Source organism: Enhydra lutris, unplaced genomic scaffold (assembly GCF_002288905.1).
Source record: "Enhydra lutris kenyoni isolate GAN:26980312 unplaced genomic scaffold, ASM228890v2 scaffoldscaffold61, whole genome shotgun sequence".
Taxonomy (NCBI): Eukaryota; Metazoa; Chordata; class Mammalia; order Carnivora; family Mustelidae; genus Enhydra; species Enhydra lutris.
In genome coordinates this window covers 4,507,917-4,531,767 of record NW_019154145.1, presented here as the reverse complement: position 1 = coordinate 4,531,767, position 23,851 = coordinate 4,507,917, and the positions used below count along the sequence as shown (strand labels likewise).

The 23,851-nt window shown below is 54.8% G+C and overlaps 2 protein-coding genes across 3 annotated transcripts in view; one reads left to right on the top strand and one right to left on the bottom strand.

The window, feature by feature from the left end:
* The first annotated feature begins 922 nt into the window (after nucleotides 1-922).
* On the top strand, nucleotides 923-1,469 carry LOC111158594 (calmodulin-like). Its single transcript, XM_022520722.1, has one exon. It carries the CDS (start codon nucleotides 962-964, stop codon nucleotides 1,409-1,411), a length of 450 nt encoding a protein of 149 aa, XP_022376430.1. The 5' UTR covers nucleotides 923-961; the 3' UTR covers nucleotides 1,412-1,469.
* A 21,548-nt stretch (nucleotides 1,470-23,017) lies between these two features.
* Nucleotides 23,018-23,851, bottom strand: part of LOC111158622 (neuroepithelial cell transforming 1) — a 58,532-nt gene continuing 57,698 nt past the window's right edge. The window contains exon 12 of one of the 2 annotated variants that reach the window (XM_022520767.1): nucleotides 23,018-23,565. In XM_022520767.1, the coding sequence (XP_022376475.1) occupies nucleotides 23,159-23,565 (407 nt within the window). In that variant the 3' untranslated portion in view covers nucleotides 23,018-23,158. The remainder of the gene's footprint in view (nucleotides 23,566-23,851) is intronic. The other variant, XM_022520768.1, reaches the window with a different exon arrangement.

The following is a 23,851-nucleotide window of genomic DNA, read 5'->3' as shown; positions in this document are numbered from 1 at the left end:
TCTTGGTCTACAGTCTGCTTCTCAGAGCAGTGGGCAGAGATGGCTTCCTTCCAGAGATTGCAGAATACTGGGGGCCACACGCTCCCCAGCACCCCCACAGCTCTCGGGCAGGGCCCCACACTCCTTCCCCGTGTCCTCACGAGAAGCTTGACCCTAGCGATGGAGCGGGATCAGAGGAATCACGGAGCCCGAGGAGAGGTATTCTGGGGGGACAAGAAGCTCCTTCCTCCGAAATCACACATGGAACCGTGGTGTCATACACAGCACCACCGGATGCTGGGTTCTGCGTGCGCCCAGGCCCTTCGCTTGCTCGGAGATGCCAGCAGCAGTAGGCCACATCTTCCATCTATAGATCTGGAGGCCACCCTGGGCTGGAAATTTAAGGATGCCCATGGGTCCACCCTGGTAGAATTCCAAGCAATTCTCCTATATCCGCCTCTACTGGCCTGCCCTGTGGGATGAGAGCCTGGCAGCAGCCCAAGAGGAGCACAGAAAGGAACACCAGACAGTCCCCCTCTACTCCAGGACCTGCTGTGGCCACCAAGGGAGGCTCTCTTTCCCTTCCCAGCCATGGTCTCTGTGAGAAGCTTCCAAGGGGGCACCTCGGCTCTCAGGGCCCAGGGAGGCTGGCAGGCCTCCGACGGCCCCCATGCAAGGTCGCTCCAGTGTCTCCAGGGCGGGCCCTGCCACTCCAGTTCCTGCATTTCTGGTCTATCACTGGTCTGTCCCTCCCTGGGAGGAGGATTTCGCCCAAGGACATGGGGAGGGTGGAGAGCATTACCCCTCCCTTGCTCCAATTGCAGAAAAGGAGGGGGCTCCCATCCCACTGAAAGGCTGCCACGGGAGCTCTGCCCTCACACAGACTGGCCTGCCTGTCCTGGTCCCTGGTCCCCAGCTCGGACGTGAGCACTTTGAGCCAGCCAGCAGCCAGGTCGGCAGCTCCGTGACAGGTGTGACTGACATGGCGGAGGAGTTGTCTGCGGAGCAGGTGGCTGAATTCAAAGCAGCTTTCTCCAGATTTGACAAGAATGGGGACGGCACCATCGACACCCAGGAGCTGGGTGCAGTGATGGGGGCCCTGGGCAAGAATCTGTCAGAAGAGGAGCTGAAGGAGCTCATCGCCCGCGTGGACACGGATGGTGACGGCGTCATCAGCTTCCAGGAGTTCCTGGCAGAGATGGCCAAGAGGATGAAATCCTGGGGCAGCGAGCAGGACATACGGGAGGTCTTCCGTGCCTTCGACCTGGACGGCAACGGCCGCATCAGTGTGGACGAGGTCAAGCAGGCCATGGCCAAGCTGGGCCAGACGCTTTCCCAGGAGGAGCTGGACGGCATGATCCAGGAGGCGGACGTGAACAAGGACGGGCAGGTGGATTACGAGGAGTTCCTGCGCATCCTCTCCCGGAAGTGAGGCCCCGCCCCGGCCCGTCTCCTGCTCCTCCTGCCTTCTCGGGGCCTCCGCTTCTGCGGCCGGGACGTCAGGGGGCAGTCTGGGTGGTGGAGGGGAAATTACCTACTCTCTCGGGCCTGGGGCCTGTGCTCTGTGCCCGGCGAGACCTTAGAGCGGCTCCTGTAGAGAAGTGGGGAGCCCCCGCCGCACTACGCTGTCGTGAGGAAACCCAAGGCAATGGCGGTTGAAATAAAAGGAGTGTGAGCTCTGAGGGCGGTGTGTGCCGGTGCTTGAGTGCTTTGTGGGAAGGTAGAAAATCGAAGCCTCCGGACGGTGGTATCTGGGTTTCTTCTGCGCCTCTGCCCCCTTCCCTGGGCCACGGGGGAGAACCAGCCTGGGCGGGCCTGACGGTGCTCCCCCAGCGTCTCCCAGATGCCCGGGGAGGAGAACAGGTGCGGGAGGGGTGTGTCGGGCTGGGAGGGGACACGAGAGGCACGTTTCTTTGCCTTAAGGTTCTGCTTGAGCTTCCGGGTCCGGACTGAGGCTGGAGCTGGAGCCTGGGACTGGGACACTGTCTACGCCACAGACAGTAACGTTAGCATCCTTTGCACGTCGTCGTCCTCTGCTGCCCCAACCGCGCTCGAACGGGGTTTGTGGCCCTGCAGTGCGGCTGCCCAGAATCAGGCCCCTTGGAGGCTGCTGGTCACAGTTTGAGAGGCTCCCTTCCTCTTCCTGGTTCTCAGGGGTGGCTCAACCCAAGGGCGATCTGCCCAGGAGGAAACCGAGGCCCAGGGTGGCATTGGGTTGAAGTCCTGGGCTTGTAGGGGAGGCAGACGAGCCCTAGGCCTCGGGATTCAGAAAGCACACAGGGTTTCCCCGCATCGTCTGCAACCCGTTGTGCGTCCCGGGTGCCGTGCGATGGCGGGCTTTGCTTCCTCCTTCGTGAAATGAGCTTTTCCTTTACTTTTGGCGATGACTTACTTTGCCTTATCCTAGCTGTGCCAAGTCAGTGGTTCTCAGCCCAGGGTGGGGAGACAGAGCCAGCTTCCCTGGGGGGCAGGGGTATTGCAAAACACAGGCTCCCGCCCTTCCCGCCTGCCCCTCATTCCAGCGAGGGCGGGGTGAGTGGCAGAGCCTGCCCAGTGCACCCCAGTGCAGCGGGGACAGGGACAGATCGGGGGTGGTGGTGGGGCGGTGCTGCGGCTCGGATGACATCTTTCTGTTTTCTTTTCTCCCATTGGGCATCATCGTGGGTCATTTCAGTCTCCTGTGACCCTCACATGCTTCTATCTCTTTCCCAGCCCTGTCCTCAGGTCAAGTCCCCAGGTACGGCCAGACCCCCCATCCTGAAGCCCAGCAGGTGTCAGACACAGGATAACCCTGTGTCTAAACAGGGTTGAGGACTGGGAGAGCTGGTGGGCTGGGGAGGCTCTGAGGCAGGAAACCTCAGCTCCCCTAAGGTTCTGAGGGAGGCAGGGGACGGACCGGGGAGCAACATGACAGAGGTGTGGGATCTGGGGGAGGTTCGGACGTGACAATAAGAAGGGGCAAAGGCAGCCACCAGGCCTGGTGTGGTGAGGAAAGGAGTGGCAGAAATACTCCCGGGTCCAGGACAGGGGTGGTTCCCTCCAGAAAGTCCCTGTCCCCTTACGGACATAGGTCACAGAGGTCTGAGTTTCTAAATTAGTGAGTCCTAAATGCCAAGCTGGCCCAAGGTGAAGGCTTCCAGGCTCTGGGTGGAAACAGGAAAAAATAAAGACCTTCCCAACTAGCTTAAGTGTATGCTATGTTTAAAATTCTGAGAATATGCTCATTCTGTATTTTCTGTGTTAAATGTGTTTCCTTCCATGAAGCCACTATGATGGCCGGTGATGGTTCTGTGAGGTTTTTTTTTTTTTTTTCATGTTCTTACTCTGAAAAATGAAGAGTCCTTACAAAGTGCCCCCAGTGAATGTGGGTATTTCACTGTCCCCCGGCCCCAAATGTCTGAGAACTGCTGCTGGAGGCCGTGGAGTGTAAAATCGATTTTCTTTCTTTAAAAAAAAAGATAACCCCCCACAAACATGGGGCTCATGCATGGGAAGAGAAAACTCCCACAGTCAACAGCGGGCGCGTGTTCAGAACTGCTGTTTGCTCGGGACAGGGAGGCGAGGGCCCCGGGGGCCGTCCCTGCTTCGGCGTGACTAGCTTGTCTGTCCTCTGTGTTTTCAGATGTCTACAAAGAGCCCTGCTCAACATTATGCATGCGGCACTAGAAAGACTGGAACTGGTGGAGGGAAGGAGAGATGTGACGCCCTTGGCGGCCCCTGGGGGCTAGGAGGTGGGGCGCCTGAGGTCGCTCCCTCATGAGCTGTTCCTGGGACGAGGGTGTGGGGCCAGAAGGCAGGAACAGAGCAGCAGGAGCGGCTCTCTGTCTCTTGCCCCCCGAGGGCGAACGGGGAATCTGAGGGTCTGGGAAAGGAAGTGACTCACTTCAGGTCTCCACTGAGGGACAGATGTGTGTGGACCTCAAGGATTCAGAGACGGCCCCCTCCAGCAGTGCCTCCTTCCCCCTTTCCCCCCAGAGCTTCTTCCGTCCTGAGACCCTGGCAGCCCCGCCCCAAGGAGGAAGGACTCCTTGGGCATGGGGGGCTCTGCTGGAGAGGCCTGGTCGGGACCCACAGGAGCATCTTCTTTGCAGGTCACGCACGAGGCTGATGACCTTCTCACTACACCCGGCCTCTAGGAGATGCACAGAAACAGCCTCAGCAGCGACTTCCCATCTCCTGGAGGACCTTCGAGGGTGGAATCCAAGTTTGGGAAGCCGCTGGCCCCAATCTAGAGCACTGGGGAGGACGGGAAGGAGTTCGAGAAGTGTCCCCAGAGCCAACACAGCCTGGGGTGACTTCAGGGAGAATCAGTTCCCTGGACATCAGTTTGCCAAGACTGGATCTGCCCCTGGCCTATTTGCTGGTATTTCCCAATTAAAAAAAAAAAAATTTGTTTGTAAAAACACTTTATGAGGATTACAGGGATTCATATTGGATGCGATGGTTTAAGACTCTGGAGTATTTCTGTGGCGTTTTCCTTGCCCGGTTGAGGGTTTGAGCTTCCTGGAGTTGTTGTGGTTTGGTCCATTACCTTTGGTCCATTACCAGGTTCACCTGAACCTCACCCCAGCACCTGACAAAGATGGACGTTCTCTGTGTTCTGTTCTTGGTTTGCTCCTGTGTTCGTTTTCATCCGTTGGGCCCATGACTCGGGGGGAGGAGAATAGCTTCTCTTTAAGACGGAGTAGCTGTGCGGGCCTCCGGCAGCAGGAGTCTACAGACCGGGGACCAGGAGGTCTGTCTTCTCACAGGTTTTCAGTAGAGGCCACTGCTTTGGTTCACAGACGTGGACCCGGTCAGACAGACACTTCGGTGTTTGGTTCTGGGCGGTATTCGGTAAAGGCTCAGCATCTGAAATAGTTTTCAGCCACGGACCGGACACTTAGCAGAGCAGAACCCAACTGAAAAGTCTACTGTGGGGAAAGAGTTAGGGGAAAGCAAAACTAGTCTGTGCTGAAGCAAAATCCTCCCCAGACCCTTCAAGACATTAACCAGGACGTGGGTTTTAGATGAATTACTCTGCTCCTGGTCAAAACAGCGATTTCAAATTCCACATACTGAATAATACATTTTCTCATTGAGTCGCCCCCGGATTTTTGAAAATCCCAATTTACATCCATTCCCGACAGGCCTTTCTTTTCAGGTCCATAGCAGATGGCTGCTCCTCCAGGAAGCCTTCCAGAACAGGCCCGGCCTGTGGCGAGTCCTACATAGACCCACCAGAGTGAAGGCTTGACTCTCCCCCTCATCGAGGTGCATCTTGTGTTAGAGCTTCTTGTGAATCAGGCCCAGTCTTCTTCCTCAGATCCCCAAATAATAATGCAAACTAGCCCACACTCGCACTGGGACCTGCCCTTGAACCCAGGATGTGCGGACCCCAGTAGTGTGGTTGGTCAGTTGCGAACCCTCCCCACGCCTGCCCTGGGTGCCTCGTGCCCCAGCGGGCTCCTTCCCCCAAGAGGCCTCACCTCTACCCCCGAGAGAGGCCTCCCCGCGCCCACTGGCTTGGATGGGGCCTCTGCATTGTCTGCTCAACAGCACGAGAAAAGACCCAGAGTGACTGAGCAAGAGGCACCTCCCTGCTGTCGGTCCCCTACGTCCAGGATATACATTTCTAAAAGTCCTGCATCGGCCAGGGTGCTCTGGGGACGCAGTGCTGAATGGACGTGTAGAGGAGGGATGTAAGAAGAAATTTGTTACAGGAATTGGCTCATGTGATTATGGCGGCCGAGCGGTCCCCTGATCCACGGTATCATTCAGCCGGAGTCTGAAAGCCCAAGATCCAGGCGGGCCCCCGTCCTGGCTCAAGAACGGGAGTGACCTCACCCTTCCTCCGCCATTCTGTTCTCTGTGGGCCCTGGATGGACTGTTGGTGCCCCTACCCTGGGGAAGGCCACCTCCTCCCCACACAGACACACACCCAGCCCTCTGGGGGTCCCGTGGTCCAACCAAGCTGACAGCAAAAATGAACCATCATAAGCTCACTCTTTCCTGGTGTGGAAACAGGGAGGGTCCGGGTGGCGTAGGTCACAGGACACACAGAAATGAGATGTCAGGCCATTGTACCAGCACTCTTCACAGGGCACCGTCCCCTCTGCCACCCAGATACAGGGCCTACAGGGCCCAGAGTCGCAGGAAAATATCTAGATAAGACACCTTGTCCCATTTTCTCATAAACTAGTCCAGGTTTTGAGTTTTAGAGTCCACAGTGTGGCTGCCAAGCCCCTGTCTTGCTGAACTGCTCAGTTACCCTCTAGAGGGAGCACAGCCCACCTCTCCCAGCCACCGCCCACCCACACAGGAGCGCCCCTGCTCCCCCCGCCCTTGCCCCTGGTTTTCCTCCATGTGGGAAAGCACCCAGGCGCCCCGTTCTGCAAGCTCCTTCTTGCTGATCTACACTGTTTACCATCCTCGGGCTCTCGTCTCCTGCTGCAGATGGCCTCACGCTCAAGGCACTGGCCCCCGCTGTGCCTCTCACCTCCCCCGGTCCAGCCTGTGCCTGCTGTCTTCTGTTTCTGTTTGCTTGTTTTTTAAAAAATTTAATTAATTTATTTGACACACAGAGAGAGTGAGCACAAGGAGGGAGAGCGGCGGACAGAGGGAGAGGGAGAAGCAGGCTCCCTGCTAGCAAGGAGCCTGAAATCATGAGCCGAGCTGAAGGCAGACACTTCACGGACGGAGCCCCCCAGGCGCCCCTGCACCTGCCTTTTGCTGAAAGTAGCGACACGTCCCTCCAGCAAACAGCTCACGCACCCGAGAGCTGCTGAAAAAGGCCATGCGCGGATCCCCCGATATTCTGACGCCCAGAAGGTCTGGAGCACTCCAGTGTTCTGACCCTCAGTTGGCCTGGGGAGACTGATGATCTGACCCTCCAGCTGGGCCAGGGGCCCAGGTTTGAGCATCTGTTCTACGTTCCCAAGTGCCTGCGTGGCCAAGATGGAGAACCCACGAGTAAGAAGTGCTGCTCCAGCCCGTCCCTGGAAACCATGACTCTACCAGGTGCCCACACCCCCAACTCGTCCCTCGCCCCACTGGGCAGATGGGCACGGCCTGTGGGGAGGAATCCGGGGGAGGAGGCACTCGTCTCTACAGGTCTCCACGGTGGGAGGCTGCTGGTTGCACAAGTCAAGTCTGAGTCACTCTGTTTGGGAACAGATGGTGCTGTGTTTGGTGACCTGCCAGCCCCGATACCCACCCTGCCACCCCAAGACGCTGGGTGCCAGCAACTTCACCAGTCTCCTGGAGGAGCCGTGCTTCCCTGCACCCAGAGCATGTGGTCGTGACAGCGGTGGTGACATCTGTCCATCCATTCACTCATTCTGCAGTGTCTTCCTGGACCACCCACCTTATTACGTACGGGTCTGTGAGGACACAGAAGGAATGTCACACCGGCCTCTGCCCTCTAAGGGAGAGGAGATGTGGGCATGAACGACCACATGCAAGGACAGCGGGTGGCAGGTGTCTCTTCGATGGATTCCAGTGTCCTGGGTGTGTAGGGTGAAAGGTGCCCCAGGCTGGGTGCTGGGGGTGGGGAGCTCTCAGCAGGTGGGAGAACGTTCTTGGCAGAGGAACCTTGAGACTAAAAGGATGGCAGTGGGGACATGCCATGCCTTTTCGGGGCATCCCAAAGCCCGGGAGCCAGGGGAGAGTCTGGAGCCCCATGACGGATGGCCCCATGATGGATGGAGTTTGGAAATCCTTTCAAGTACCAGTGGAGGCCTTTCCCAGCTCCGTGACCTGGGACTAGTCTATTACACCCTCTGCCTCAGTTTCCTTGTAAAATGGGAAGGAAATAATGTCTCTGTCAATGTTGCTGTGAGGCCCAAGTGAGTCGTATGGAGAGAGAGCTAGCAGTGGGGGCCCGAGTAGCTTGCTTTAGAGAAGCAGCGTAATCTGTGCATTGTTAGTGTGTTGGTTTTTTTCCAGAAGATCGACTGGAGGCTCGCTGAAGGTTTTTAATCAGAGGAGGTGTGTGGGCACACCGGTGCTCCTGGAAGGTTATTTCTCAGCGGCATGCGGGATGAACCAGAGCGGGGACCCGGGTCCCCGAGGAGGCTAATGTGACGCACTGAGCCTGAGCTGATAAGGGAAGGGGGCAGACAGCTGGGCTGGGGGAGCCCCTGTGGCTGGTGAACCACAGAGCGAGGGCAGGACTCTGGGTGGGGCTGACTCTGTGTCCCCCTGAGCCTGGGGCAGGTGGGGAGGGGCTCAGTCACACCAGGGCAGGACCATGCCTGGGCTGCGAGGCTCAGGAGCTACCCCTGCTCTTGCTGCTGTCAGAGGACCGGCTACCCTTGGACCGGTGAGGCCTCTTGCTGTGCCAAATGGCAAAAACACATTCAGTTCTCAGAATCCTGAAGCCACAGGGAGCCCGAGAGCCTCAGGCTCTGGTCGGAACAGGACAGAGTGCACCGCTCATCAAACTCCCCAGGGGACGTGCCCAGCCTCCAGAAACAGAGGGAAGAAAAGCTCGGGACCCCCTCTGGCCAGGATTATGGGGGCCAAAGCATAGAAGTGTCCCTAAGCCTTTCTGTCCACCCACCTCCCTCCAGGAAAGGGCCTTACCCCGACCCCAACACACTCAGTTGTGGGGAAGGGGACTTCTGGGCTACTTCAGGCATCTGCTCCAGGAAGGGGGGAAAGGGGAGGAGGGGGGGTAGGGAGGAGAAGGAGGTGCGCACAGGGAACTGGGGCACTCCTGGGGCACTCTTGTGGGGGCAGGTGTGGAAGAGGCTCCGTGATTCCTTCCTCCTCTCTCTCCCTCCTCTTGGCTCTCCTTTCAACAAACCTGTGTAAGGCACGATTATTCCAGGCACAGCGGTAGGTGTTGGTGATCAAGAAAGTGCCCATCCTGACAGCACTCTCCATCAGGGACAGGGACACAGGCAGGAGTGCCCGCTGGGGAACCTGTCACCCCATGGGTCTTGGGACTGACCCTGCCACAGGGAGAGAGGCTGCCAGACAGGACATCTCCACTGGGCCTTGCTGCTGGCCCCTGGGGGGCCCTGCAGACCACCGGCTGGTGGGCACTCAGGGCTCAGGGCAGAGTTCTGGGCTGGCTGGGGCCGGCTGCCAGACTCCCCTCTTCGGGCACCTTGTCTGCCTGTCTTTCTGCTTGGAGACACTCAGTTGCCCAGATGGCTTGCCTGAGGGGAGAGGGATGGGCTGCCTGAGCGGCCCTGTAATCCTCTCCTCTCCGTGTCATTGGAATTCTGGAATTTTCTCTCTAAGGATGAACCTCCTTCCCAGTGCCATCACCTTGGGCGGTCCCGCCCTCTGTTGCTGGCCCTGAGAAAGAAGCCCGGGTGGCATCAGGGGGATGGGGCAGAGAGGGCGGGCATGGGGCGGGGATCAGGGACAGGCTGCGAAGAAAGCGTCTGCTGCTGTCTAGAGACCTGGCTTCAGCTGCTCTTCTTGTCACTGGGGTCTCGGCATAAACGTCAGCCCCTCGGAGAGGCCACCTGGCCGCCCGTCTGATACTGCGCCCATCCCCCACCCCTCAGCCAGAGCACGAGCTGGACTCTGTCTTGCTCGTTGCTGGTCTCCCAGCACTGGACTCAATTCTGTAGGAAGGAGGAGCCTGCCGATGGCCCTCCTTTCCAGCTCTGGGCACCGCCTTCTAAAGGGGTGGAGACATGCTGGGACCCTTTCAGAGAATGATCTAGAAGACCCCCCCCCCCTGCGCGGAATGCTTCTGCGGGGGTGCAGGGGGCTGTCAGACCTGAGCAGGGGCTGCTGAATCCCTGAGGAGCAACCTCCCACCCCAGGGACTCAGACCTGCCCCAAGTGGCCCCAGGGCTAAAATCAGGGCTGGGAGTGGGGTTGGGCGGGGTGGAGGGGGTTTGACTCAGCAGGACGGTGCTCTCCAGGGGGCTCCCCCAGGCTCTGCGGTTGCTCTGGAGGTGGGGAGGAGATTCGTTCATCTTCCCGCAGGCTTGGCTGTGGGGACACTGGACACTCCTCCCTTTTCTGCTGTTCCGTGGTTCCCTAACTGCCCAAGACGGGTCTCAAGATCCTCGTTTTACTGGAGATAATGAGATGCACCGCAGGTCGGTGTCCTTCCCCGCCTCCAGAAACTTAACAACCGGCCTTTCCCTGCACCGGAGGACGACGGAGGCCGTGTGAAATGGGGCAGAGACTGGGGTTAGCCCTGGGGTCCCGGGCCGCTCACTTAGTGGTGATTTGCCTCCGCAGCCCTCAGGGATCACATGTGGGGGGTCAAAGCTGTCAGCCTCACAGAGGAGCAGAGAAGGCTCCTGGGGGCGCCTTCAGTGCAGAGGGTGGCCCCAGTTCTGAGGCTGCATGGGCTCCGGTGGGGTCCCCACACCCCGGATCCCCACCACCTGGGGAAACAAAAGAAGCACTGGCCAGCAATTACTGTTTGTGTGCTAAAAACACAACTTAGGAATGAGGGCTCCTGGGTAGACAAAGGTTTGGCTGGAGGGAGCACAAGGCTCCCAGGGGCCCGGGGGCAGCCGGCAGGAAGGACCTGGGAGAAGGGTGGGGATGTGGGTCCCCAGAGGGGCCCATCTGGAGCCCAGCTCCCCCTGCTGCTTTCCCCAGACACAGTGAACGTGGGGTAGGTCTCCCCGCTCTCAGGAAGGACTGGGGCCGCGGATGGCCACTCAAGCCAGCGGTCCATGGGACTGTGCCCGGCTCTCCCCACGCAGTCTTTCCAGACCAGGCTGGGGCAGGGCAGGGCTGGAGCACCCAGCTCTGTAACGGAGACTCGGTTGCCCTCTGGGGCTACGGCAAAGACGAGCACGGGAGCCGTGGTCCTTGGGAGCAGAGAAGGCAAGACGGTGTGTGCCACCCACCGCCAGGACACGGCGCCTGGGAGGGATGTGTGTGTGCTGGGGTGGGGCGAGGTGGGAGCCTCAAGGCAGAGGAGGCCCACCTGTAGCAGACCAGACTTTCCTTCACCTCCCCGTGCTCTGTCCTTCTTCCCATGCCACCTTCTCTGGTAGCCCTAGAGAGCTCAGCTTCTGAGTTCTAGAAGAAACAGGCAGTACCTCCCGTGAGCTTTGCCGACAACCCTGTGTGGGGTGGGCAGGGGCGGGGAAGGGAGTGACGTTGACCTTGGCACTGACCTTGCGTTAGATCTTGGGCACAGTCTCTCGGCCCTGGTTTTTCTGTTTGAAAATCAGGGGGTAGCGCAATGCCTCTTTCTCCACAGAGCTGCTGCGGTTGTTAGCGCGGAGATCACTTTGGACCCGCTGACACCCCGTGCAGGGGCAGCTTCACAAGGCAGGGCACTCGCGTGGCTTCCCTCAGGCCCGGGGGTCCCTGCAGGGGCTGGTCAGAGCCCCTGGGCTTGGGACCCAGGCCCGCCATGGTGATTTACTTCTGCAGCTTTGGGCGGAGCCTGAGCGTCCACCGGGCTGCTCCGCTGCTCTCTGGGTTTTCCATGAGGCAGGAGGGGATTTCCTGGCAGGAATCGCCGTGGTGTCCCCTGGGGCCAGTGGGGAGAAATGGTGGAAACGGAGCCCGTTGTCTCTCCCCAAACAGTGCTGGCCCCTTGTTCTGTGCACTGGCAAAAGAGGGGGAAGAAAGTTTTCAGGCGTGCATTTTTAGGCCAGAGGATTGTGTTTGTGTGTATGCTGTGATGCTCACAGGGAGTTACAACAAACCGCTGGGAAGGAAACGGGGGGGCAGAGGGGGAAGGAAGAAACAGAAAAATAAATAATTCAAATGGTCGTTCTGAAAGCACCCCAAAGATCGCTGAAGGCTCTGATGGCTGCAGTTTGGTCCCTGAGCTGAATTTAGGACGCAGAATGACAAACACAGCAAAGGTGAGAGCAGACCTCCCTTTGGTATCTAGGCAAGACTTGTTAATATGATTTTGTTTTCAGAACATTGATTGTTACTGTTTCCTCCCATTTGTAGGAAGGAAAGCTGGTTTTCTACTTAATAATCGGACATAAAGGGGTCTTTTAGAATAAATACAGAACCAGGAGGTGGAAACACATCCAGCAGAGAAGCGTGCAAAAGACACCGAGTCGTGATGGTGGCTCTCTGGGCAGTGGCCCTTTGGAAACACAGGGGGGACCAAGCACCCCCCCCAGAACCTGGAGGACAGGACCCAGGGCACCGAGGGGTGGGTCTGACTGTGGTCCCCGAGGATACAGGCACGAGTGTGGGTGGGTGGGACCGTGGGGACACAGAGTAGGAACAGTAGGAACAGGGAAGGGGGAGAAGATGTCACCTGCAAAGCCGCCTGGGAGAAGTGGGGGCTCAGGGCTCGAGCCGGAGGCCAAAATGTGGTCACGGCACGGAGGGGACCCTAAAGACACAGCTTCCAAATCTTCTGATTCGTTTGGGCAGAGGTTTTGAAAACTCCCTGGAGGCCTCAGAACTTTTGTTTTTGCTCATCAAGAAAAACCCCGGAGTGGCTTTTGGTCTCATGACCTGTGACTCTCCTTCTGCCCAGGCCCCGGCAGGCAGAGCTGCGGGAAGCCGGGAACACTCGTGTCTGCCCAGTCCAGGAGCGCCAGAGAACCAAGGTGCCCTGCAGTGATGTCAGGACGGATGGACGTCTGGCAGGGGCTCCCAGGACAGACAGACCTGTGGCTGACGCGATCGGGCTCCGGAGCCAGGGCCTTGGGCCAGTCACTTCTGGAAGCTTCAGGCATAAAGAGGAGTGCAGACAGGCACCGGCAGCGTGCTGTGGCCAGGTGTGCCCTCCAGGGCGGCCCTGTCTGCCTCTCGTCCTCCTGCTGGCCTCCAGCATGCACACAAGCTCGGCGGCCAGCAGCTGGCAGACCACCCCAGTCCTGAACACCCTTTCTGGTGAGCCTGGAGCAGGACAAGGACCGCTCTCTCCTATCATTCCAGGCGGTGGCTGTCCTTCCCAGGCTGGGGTTGGCGTGGGAAGGGGCACGGTGCAGTCTGGGAGGTCCCCCGGGTCCTCCCAGGTGAAACATGGGGACAGTTGCTGGGAGGTGGATGCCACCTAGCCTGACACTGAGGTGGCCTCTTGGTAAAATGCAAGAACTAGCAGAATGTGGGAGGGACAGGACATGGGGGCCAACTGCAGGGAGGGGACTGCTCCCCCTGGGGCTCAGGATGGCCAGATGACAGGAGCCTACCCTTGGCCTGCACTTAGCTGATGGAGGAACATTTCTGAACACAGCAAGCTCTGCTCTGGGGGTGCAGGAGGTGGGGGCCGGGGGGCAGGGATGCGGGGCATGGCCAGCCTGGAAGCCAGTCTGAGGCGTCAAGGTCGCTCATGTGCAGGAAGGGAGCTCCCGACTGGAGTCGTCCCAGGCCTGAAGGCTTTCCTTTCCCACGCTGGTGCAGCGGGTTGCCAGGGAACGTGCCTTAAGGGAGGTTCATGGCAGCAGCTCCCTGCCATTTCCATGGCCCCCATGCACTTGGGCAGGGAAACCATTTAAAAATAAAACCCGTGCCGAGGTCCGCGGAGGCAGGTGGTTACGGTTCGGCCGCATTTATCCCATCAGTTCAGCTCGATCGGCTGCGCTCCTCGTCCTGGATAATCTTACAGAAGTGTCCGGCTCCCGCGCGGCCTGCGGCCACCAGGCTCAATGACAGACTTGTGCCTGCCACCCTGAGCTCGTCCGGGATCGTGACTTCGATTGGCGGTGAATATTTGAAGTCCCCATTTGTTACATCCGTCCGCGGCATCTTGACACGTCCAGCACGCGTGTCCCCGTTACAGTCCCTTTGGGGCGACGCGCAGCTGCTGAGGGTCACTGTCAGTCTCTCCGAAGGGTCTGCTGCACGTCCGCCATGCTCCCTGAAGCGAATTTCCAGAATACCTAGCCCGAGAGTTTAGGTCAGGTCGGTCCAGCCCCGACCCCTGCAGCCAGCCTCTACAGCCGTTTCCCCGGGAGGCTGTAGGAGAGAGCAGTTTGCTTACATTATGAAAATAAAGTTAACAAGCCCGAGCGATGGCACTGAGGCATCTGGGGGTGCACGTGAATCACAGCTGGGACAAACACACAATTGCAGGCTCCTGGCAGCCACCGCCACGTCCACTGCCGCGGCCCTGTCGTCTGAAGCAGAGCACGGGTCTTGGGGCACCCATGTCACGTCCTCTGTGCTAAGTGTCACCCGGCTCCACATTTCTTGGCTGAAGGAGGCTGCCATGCGGGAGTCCCTGCAGAATCGAGGGCTCCAGGTGTGTGACTCAGTCTCCCCAGCTTGGCGACCGCACGTGGCGATGGTGTCTGGGCCTTCCATCCCAAGGCTGGCGGCAGGCTCAGGACAGCCCAAGATGAGGCCCTTCTACTGCTCTCAGGGAGCTCCCTCTGACTCTAGCAAGCACATGGGGAGACTGGTGATCTGAGGCGGAAGAGGGACCCAAGGAAGGCCAGACTGGGTGTGGCTGGCTGCTCCCTGCACCCTGAGTTGGAGTCTGCAGGGCCCCGGATGCGTAGCAAAGCATGGTGGGGGAGCCGGGCAGGCGCCGTCTGATGCCTCCTGGGCTCCCCTGCCTGCCAGGACCTGCCTCAGGACCCTTTCTCCTGACTTTGTCCGCGACTCTGGCCTTGGGCTTGGTGCACCAGTGACTCCATGTCAGTCACTGGATTCTCCTCCACCTGCCACCCAGGTGTCCTGATCAGCCCGCCACCACACTGTCGGCTCCCAGAAGGCCCAGAAGCCGGTCTGGGGGCTGGTGGCACTGGGGTTTCCTGCCTGATCAGAGGAGCCTTGTCTCTGCCTTTGGACACACTTGAGCAAACCGTAAGACGCTGTCAGTCACAAGGAGTAAAGAAAAGGACAAGTTGTGTGTCAAGTGCCTGGAATGGCATTGGCCTCAGGCCTGGGAAATCAGGGCCGCTGCTCTGGGCTCCTTACTTTGGAGGCCACTGGGGCATCTCTCCACCTTGCCAAGCCCAGGAGGTCAGGACCCTTCTGGGCCACGTGGTCCTGCCAGCCAGAGCCCCACCCCGTCTTTTAGATCATGTTCCTGGTGCAGAGAAAGGTGGAATTCCCTCCCAGATGACCCTGCGCCCACATCCGAGGCCTGTCTGCGTCTGGCCTGGGGGCTGGATCGCTGCCATTCGCACCCTTTGGCCCAAGGAGCAGTGGCTTGTGGGGAGAGGGGGTGTGGGTATGGACAGAACTTGGACAGGCAGACTGGGCACATGCGAGGGCCCTCCCGGCGCAGGACGGGGTTGCGCAGGAAGCAAAGGGGACAGATCGCAGGCTGGAGGCCAGCAGGAGCAGGAGGGCTGTGGTGGGCACCCAAGAAATGGTCGATCTCAACATCCTGTTGGTGAACCAGCCTGCTCACGAGTCTGACCAATCTTGTGCTATGGCTCTGCGTCTACGAACGGCATCCATGTGGGAGAGAGAGGTGGGGGAGGGGAGGCAGATCGGGAGGAGAAGATGAGAGAGTTGCTCCTACACCTGCCGAGTGGGGGGAGTTGTGTGGAGTGTAGCCAGAAGCAGGCCGAGCTGGGGCCAGAGATGCCGGGCCCACCTCTCCAGGTCGTGGCTCGACCGCCATATGGGGCAGGCAAGTCAGTCCCTGGCGGTAAGACCAAGTGTGATTGAGTAAGACCGGGGCAGTCGAGGTCAGCCTATTTGCTGTGTCCACTGGGATGCACGATTCAGGGAGAGCGGGCGGCAGGCCTCAGGCTCAGACCACAGCCACGCCTGCCCAGTGTTTGTGTGACCTACGCCTCTGTTCTGGGCCGCAGGAGACGAGCCTTGGTTTCTCTTCCTGATACTGCTTATTTGTTCTCTCTGGCTTGGTCCAAACCCCAAGGCTCGGATGAGCTCCCCCGGGCCGGACTGCCCAGGACTCTCCCCACCGTAGCCGTAGCCCTGCTGAGCTTTTAGGATTTGAGGGAGTAACCTGTTGCTGTGTAACAAACGATAGGAAAACCTCATGGCTCAAAACCGTCATAAACACAAATTATCTCGGTTTTTCTGGGAGCAACCTAGCTAGTGGTCCTGAGTCAGCACTTTTCACGAGTCAGGAAGCCAGCGGGTGAGGCTTGAGTCCGTGTTGGAGGGTCTGCCGCCGGGAGACCCCCCAAAGCTGGGCCAGCGGGTGTTGGCGATGGGCAGGGGGCTCAGCTCTGCCTCCCGGGGCCTTTGCGCGGGCCGGCTTGAGCGACCTGACGGCCCAGCGTCTGGCTTCCTCCAGAGCGGGTGACCCTACACGCAGGAAGCAGAAGGGACTTGGAAGTCACACGCTGTCCCGTCCATCTGACTCTGCTGGTGGTGCGGACCAGTGGGGCTGTGCTGTGGGAAGGGACCTGGCACGGCATGAATTCTAGGAGGTGGGGCTCATCAGGGGCCCTCGCTCGGGAGGGCGCGCCCAGGCCTGAGATTCTGGCAGTCTCCTTGACTCCTTGACACAGAGCCGAAATCACTTCGCCATTCTGGTGCGTTCAACAATCACATTCACGCACATTCTCCGTGTCGGGAGAAGTGGTAGTACCTGGGGTCATCAAGACCCAGCCATCTCGCAGACTGGCGGGGAAGGAGATGCTCAGGCTGGACAGTGTTGTGTGTCCCAGGGCGGGGATGCTTACCGGAGCAGGCGGTGGGAACGCATCGGGGGAGTCAGAGAAGGCTGCCTAGCACGGGGAAGGCCCCCCAGGTCCTGAGGGAGGAAGAGGAAGTCTGCAGGCAGAGGGAGGGAGAGAGGATAGAGGACTAGCATTCCAGGCGGGCAGACCCTGTGACCAGTGCAGAGCCCAAGCCGCCTGGGGCGGGGGGGCCAGGGGTCTCAGCATGGTCCGCTGAGGATGCCACTTCTCCCATGTGCTCTGATTTTAGAACCTCCCAGAACCAGTGGAAAGTTCCACATCCTTTGAATGTACTGTTAGGCAGGCAGAGGCCCAGGTTGCACTTGTCTGTTACTGCAACAAAGAAGCCTGTTGGAAAGCGCAGGGAGATGAAGCTTGTTGGAAAGCGCAGGGAGATGAAGCCTGGAGGAGCTGGCTGTGAGTTAGAACAGCAGAGAACGACAGGATAGTTTCCATCCGTGGAAAAGACTGCCTCATGCTCCTTGCCTGGAGGCAAACATGATTTCGGGGTTTCGGGGGCTCCTCCCCAGTTGCTCAGATAGGGTGTGTGGGGTTGTGTATCTGCACGCCTGTGTGCCATTTCCTTTGTTTTGGAAAAGGGCGCTGCCCCCTGGGGTGAGCACACGTGCAGGGGTCCGCAGGAGCACACGTGACGACAGGCCTGCCCAGACCCCGAGAGCTTAAAGCCTGTGCTGAGTTTCCACCTACATCCGCCACCCCCTAAAATGCATCAGACCTTTGACGGTAGGAGAAGTGAGGCTCCAGCTATTTACTTACACGTGTGGTTTGTGAGGTCTGCCCTGTGGCCGGCTTCATTGCCATCAGTCTCGGATTACGTATTCCTTTGGGGCAGAGACTTTGGTCTGTGCCCCTCCCTCATGTGCTGCCCCTGGAGAGGGACTGCACGGGAGCATCTGAGACAGGACAGAGAACAGGGGAGGCGGGGGGCGGGGGGGCTCCAGTTCCACCCGATGCCTGGCACCCCCGTATCTTCCGAGTTGATGGGCGTGTCACCTGCCCTGCCCCTCCTCCCTGCTCACAGTCCCCCTTGGCATGCTCCGTCCCTCCCCCAGTCATCAGAGATCCCACGTTTCTTGGGCAGTTGGGTGGGAAGCTGAGGGCTGAGCTCACACCTGGAAATCCCCCAAGATGAAGGCAACACACACAGGCAGGCGCAGGCAGGGTGTGCTGGGGGCTGGGGAGGAGTCTGCCTGGGAGAAGACACACAAGGTCAATACTTGATGGTTGGCAAAGGGAGGTGATGTCAGAGAACACTCTTTCAGCCCTGGAGCAGTTTCTGGGAGTGGAGGGAGGCCTGGCGCCAACCTCTCAAGTCACGTTCAACCGACAGTAGTAGTTGGAACTGCAGGGAGGGGGCCTGGAGGAAGAGAGTACATCCAACCGGCCAACTGGAGGGGTGCAGCCTGGCCCCCCATCTCACCCTCAACCCTCCCGGGATGAGGGCCAGGGTCGTATGAAGCCTTTGGGGGGCGGGTCATGGTAGATGGAGGACAGGCCCTGCTTTCTTTGCCCACCAAAGGTAGAGGAGGGAAGGGAGAGGTACAAAGGCAGGGCCTCTGCCCCACGTTGGTGGACCCCAGGTTAGCTAAAAACAGAGTCCAACTCCAATCCGACTCAACTGGGGTAGGACAAACCAAGTTGGGAGCTCCCCTCCCCACCCAGCTGGGGTGTTGCTGCTGACTCTGCTACCTTCTGCCTGGCTTGCCTTTTTCCCTGTGAGTGGAGGAGGACTGGCTTCAGATACCTTTATGCCCGAGATCCTGACTCTTCTGGGGCTGGAGGTGCCCTGCTCTGGGTGGCCGGGCCTGGTGTTGGAACCTGACTGAGATCCTGGCCTCTAGACATAGAATTTCTCTAAGCAGGTGTGGTTTGACAGCAAAGGCTTGTGGCCCAGACATCCAGACACACAGGTCACTTTTCTCTTTGCTAAACATTTAAATCCGATGTCTTAGAATGTCTACAGTAGTATTCCAATTTTGGTCTCTGTAGATAGGATTTGAAAGGTATATATTCCTAATTGCACATTTTTTTCTGGGCCCAGGTGATTTCTCTTTTTTCAAAAATAGACTTTTTAAGTACAGCTTTAGGTCCACAACTAAATTGGGCGGGAAGTGTGGATTTCCCATTACTCTCTGCTTCCATACACCCACATCTCCCCTACCAGCAACACCCCCACCAGAGTGGGACAGCGGTCAGTGAACCTACCTTGTCCCATCACCCACAGTCCACAGCTGACATTAGAGCTCACTCCTGGTGCTGCACGTTCTATCGGTTTGGACAAATACCCAATGACACGTCTCTACCCTTACAGTATCACACACACTGCCCTAAAAACCCTGTCCCCAACCCCCACCCCCTGGCAACCACTGATGGCTACTGTCTCTGTAGTTGTACCTTTTCCAGAATGTCATGAAGCTGGAATCCTATAGTGTGGAGCCTTTTCAGATTGGCTTTTTTCCCTTCGTAACACACATTGAAGATCCCTCCCTGTCTTTTCGGGGCTTGATAGCTCATCTCTTTTTAGCGCTGGAATATCTTATTTAGGCCTAAATGCACCATAGTTTACTTATTCATCACCAAGAAAAGCATCTTGGCTGTTTCAAAGTTCTGGCAATTATGAATAAAGCTGCTATAAGAATCCAAGTGCAAGTTTCTTTGTGAACTTAAGTTTTCAACGTCTTTGATTAAACACCAGAACATGACTGTGGGGCCATATGGTGGGTTGTAGTTTGTAGTTTAGTAAGAGACAGCCAAAGGGTCTTCCAAATGGCCCCACTATTTTGCGTTCCCGGTCGCGCAGAATGAGTGTTTGGGGTTGCCAGCGGCCTGGATCTCACCATTCCAACATGCTGGAGTGGAATCTTGTTTGAACGTGTGCTTCCCTGATGCTGCATGATGGGGAGTATCTTTTCTTGGGCCCGTCCCCTGTGTATCTTCTTCGGTGAAGTGTCTTACTAGTTTGTTCATTTTCTTATTGTAAAGTTTCAAGTTTTTGTGGTTGTTGGTTTGATGTATTTTGGCTAATAGTTCTGTATCAGATGGGGCTTTCGAAAATATTTCTCCTAGTCTTTAGTCTTTTTATTCCCTTGAGGCAATTTCTTTATTCTAGTTTCTTGATTTTCCAAAGTGAGAATCCATACCATGTTTCCCTAAACAAAGTCCTGGTCAGGACAGACTTGAGCAAAGCTTAACTCGAGATCCATAGATAAGTTCGGGGAATATCCCTGAAACCTTCTAATTTGTGTGGACATGTGTGTATATATATACACACACACACATACATACACACATTTTTGGGGGGAAGAGGGCCCACAGTTTGGAGTCTCAAAATACTCAGGGTCTAACTCAGATCACGTATCTGAGTGGACCTGAGGAACCACTTACATCTGAGACATACTCAGACTTGCGGCTGTTTCTGGAGTTGTTCAAATATGCAGGCAACAATCGAAATTCCTTGGGATCTAGGAGACTCTGGAGTCCTCTGAAGTGAGGGAGATTTTCTTTGATAGGACATTTCCCTCAGGGGAATCAGGCTCAATGGACAAAGAGACACTTACTCTTTCATAGGTATTCTTGAATGCTGCTTGAGAAAAGCCCAAGGAGACTGAGGTATCATGTCCCTTGAATCCCTTGGACTTCTGAGCACAATGAAGGCCGGTTTCATCTCTAGGGACAGGCAGGAATTTTAATTGAGGAGTATGATGAAGACGAACTGTAAGATGTCCGCTTTGCCTGCATCTCAGCTACCAAGACTGACAGATGGAAGCCTTCCTCAACCAGGCATCTGATGTTTGTAAAATTAATTTAGTAATATTACAGTTAGATATATATATATACTGAATAACCAAGTACTGTGGTAGATCTGCATATTGAGAAAAGCATAAACGAAAGTAGAGCCAGCTGCACAGAAGTGACTGGTCACCTGAATCAGTCGAGGAAATGTCCGTCTCAACAGATTCCAGGGTGACCAAAGGACACCGGCTTCCCACGGACTGCCCGAGTTAATGCGGGTGGAAGCCTTAGCTTCCCCGTACCACCTTGCGTGCACACACCCTGAGTTTAAAAAGACCTTCCCAAGCAGAGACTAACTTTGCTCAAAATATTTAAGCACACTCACTGAAAGACGTTGGAAAAGAAAAGAAAAATCAGACTTACTTCAACAGAGCCTGAGTAGTTTTGAGGCAAACTGAGAAGTCAGTAGATAGAGACCGATACTGTGGATCATGTACATAATGGCTATTGGCTGGATCCCTGATTAGGAAGTGCTGCCCAAGGAGTTCGCTGTATCAGAGTTACTAGGAGGGAGGGTTTACAGTGTTCACAAATACAAATCATCAGCCCTCACTCCTACCACCTTCTCCCCGGGATCCTGAATCAGTGAAATGGGTATTTGCAGGAAGAGTTAGGGGTAGGCCCACTTACATTTTTTTTTTTTTTAAAGCACCCCTGGTGATTCTGATGCCCGTACTGGTTTGAAAACTACTAGCCGGATCATCAAATGCTCTCAAATATAGATACAATTTATGAAGTGTTCATTCCATGTAATTATTCAGTTTCCATGTAATTATTTTCTCCCTTGTATGAACCAAAAGAAAATAGAGCTTTTGATAAAAAAAAAAAAATCATTCTACTAATAGCATTTATACTTGTTTCTGTAACTTCAGAAGCTGATCAAGGTAATTTTGGAAAGAATATTCTATATAACATCTCTAGAAATGATCAGAAACCTTGCTGACTTTTCAGATCACAACGGTTGATGTAACCTATACTTTTGACTTTGCATTTCCAAACTTAGAAACCGGAGACACTTAAATTAAAATCTGAAATTAATCAGGATGCTTCGCTATTAGCTTTACTAATATTATCTAGAATGTGGCTACATGTTCAGCGGTCTTCAATCCAATAGCTAGTTCTGAGTATACTGTATTCTAAGAAATTGTGTAAGAAATTCACAAAACTTGTCCTTATAATTCAGTCTTTCCCTTACTATCAATGAATTTCAAGGATTTGTTTATGATTTTTAAAAACTTTTGTGAGGCTTGCCAATACATCTTCTACTGAACTAGCACATCCTGGCAAATGTCCCCCAATATCCACCAGCCAAGAAAACTTTAAGGTGATTATGTGTGTGCTTTTTTTTTTTAATTGTATAATTCATTTATACAGAGAAATCATTGGATTATCTATTTACAGTCTTTTTCAATTTTCATTTCCACTGGCCAGATAGAATTCACATAATAGTCAACATTTACTTGAGCGGATCACCAATATAGATGTGCCATGACACAGGGCTTTAGTCTTCCTTCCTTAAATACTATGCCTCATTTGAACAGAAACACTTTACAGGAAAAAATTCATTAGTCTTTTTTCCCCTCTTGTGAATAAATCCACCAAAACTGATCTAATATGGTCAAATTTTCAACACATTTCATTGTTTCCTTTCAAACCCATAAACCAAGGCAAATAAAAGTCACTTCCCCCAAGCCTTCTACGACTTACTACACACCCTCAAGTTTAGCTTTTACTATCTCCTTTCATGTTCTGGTGCAACCAGACATTTTTACTTTAAGACAAAACTACTCACTCTCATAGGCCCTCTTTTTTTGTGTGTACAGTTCTTCTAAACTTACTATCAGTCAACTGCCTTCCCTCTGGTTTTTCAGACAACACTGAAACTTCCAACAAAAACCTTATGGCGTTTTTCTTTCGGTAGTCCCGAATACATGGGAGTCATTTCCCGTGTATTCACCACTCTGACGTGCTACACTTTAAAAATTGCAATGTTCTTAATTGGCTCAAAAACAGTATGGCTTGGTTTCACTTGGTAAAGTTAATATGATTTAAAAAAAAAGATATATATATATATATATATACACACACACACATATATATATATACGTACACACACACATACATACACACACATTTTTAATCAAAGAAGAAAAATAAAGACATGCCAATTTGAAAAGGCAAAGGCATCAAAGTAAAAAAATAAAAGCAGACACTAAAAACTACTTTACAGATTAAAAAAATTAAATAATTGGCAGGTTAAATGGATGAAAAATGAGGAATGTGCAGTGAAAAACAAATATAAGGCATTCCAGTTGATAAAACAGAAAACTTGATGAGTTTTATGTTTCAGTGTAAGTTCTGAAATATCATAAACATATACTGCAGGAAGATTTTAGGTGCCAATTCTACAATTTCAAATTTTGCAAACAAAGTTTATCAGAGAAACACTGGTAAAATCCCAGTATTTGCAAAACTTTGGTTTTTCGCAAATATTGTAAATATCACAATGGCTGGTATTAGAAAATCATGATGAATGCAGGATAAGGAGAAAATCCATTTCATAAATATTTCATTTGATTAAAAAGATCAGGTTTGCATGTTCTAAATAATCTGGGGAAAACATCTTAAAAAAAAAAAAAAGGCTACAGTTTAATAGCAATCTGCACGTATCTTTAGCTGCCATTTAAAAAAAAAAAAAAAAAAAGGAACAACCACCCAAACCAACCAAAAACATAACAAATGTTAAGACTGGTATTAAGCAGTCCTGCAGTGCTCCCATGCTCACATTACAAGAAAAAACAAACTGTACACATTTATAAATAAACAGTCTCTCCACCAGTTAAAACACAGAACTTCCTTTATACCAGAGTCTCTTTCCGTTTGCCACTGAACTGGGCTCTGTCTCTGGCCTTTCGGAAGCCAGGCTGTGTTTGGTGAACTTTCGCACTCTTCACGTCCTCTGCTGTGTGCACTGGGCAGCCGCTCTCTGCAGCGTCTCCAGTGACCTGGACCTGAGTCACACTAGATGCCGTGGACGCCCTTCTCTGGGCTCGGATGTTCCCAGCAGAGGGGCTGTTCTCCTCGCCCTCCTCGTGGAGCTCCGGCAAGCCCTGCGGTTCGGCTGGGCCAGCAGCCTGCTGGAAAGGAGCAATGGCGGCGCGGATGCAGTTGAACCACTGCTGCTTGTGGAACACGTCATTGGCCTGCAGAGTGTGTGACTGGCCCGGAGAGGGGTCTTGGAAGCGAACTCTAAAGATATTTTTAGCTAGAAGAATAAAAAATGTAAAAAAGACTTTTTGAAAAGTTTATTGAAAAATGAAGTCAGCCTACAGTCTTACTACGGGTGGTGCTGTTCCTATCCCAGGCCCACCAGGCACTTATGCAATGCGCCTGCGGGTGTCAGAGCAACAAAGCACCTGGCCACTGTTTCAGGGGCGGAACAGGTAGGTACAGGACAATGAAATCCATTTCATTAACAACTTTTTGTGTAAGGACAGAATTCTTAAAGATTAAAGCTAAATTCATTTACATTCTGAGTTTCTGTTTCTGTA

Excerpts from the sequence above, each read along its gene's own strand:
- LOC111158594 (XM_022520722.1), top strand. The coding sequence starts at position 962 with ATGGCGGAGGAGTTGTCTGCGGAGCAGGTGGCTGAATTCAAAGCAGCT.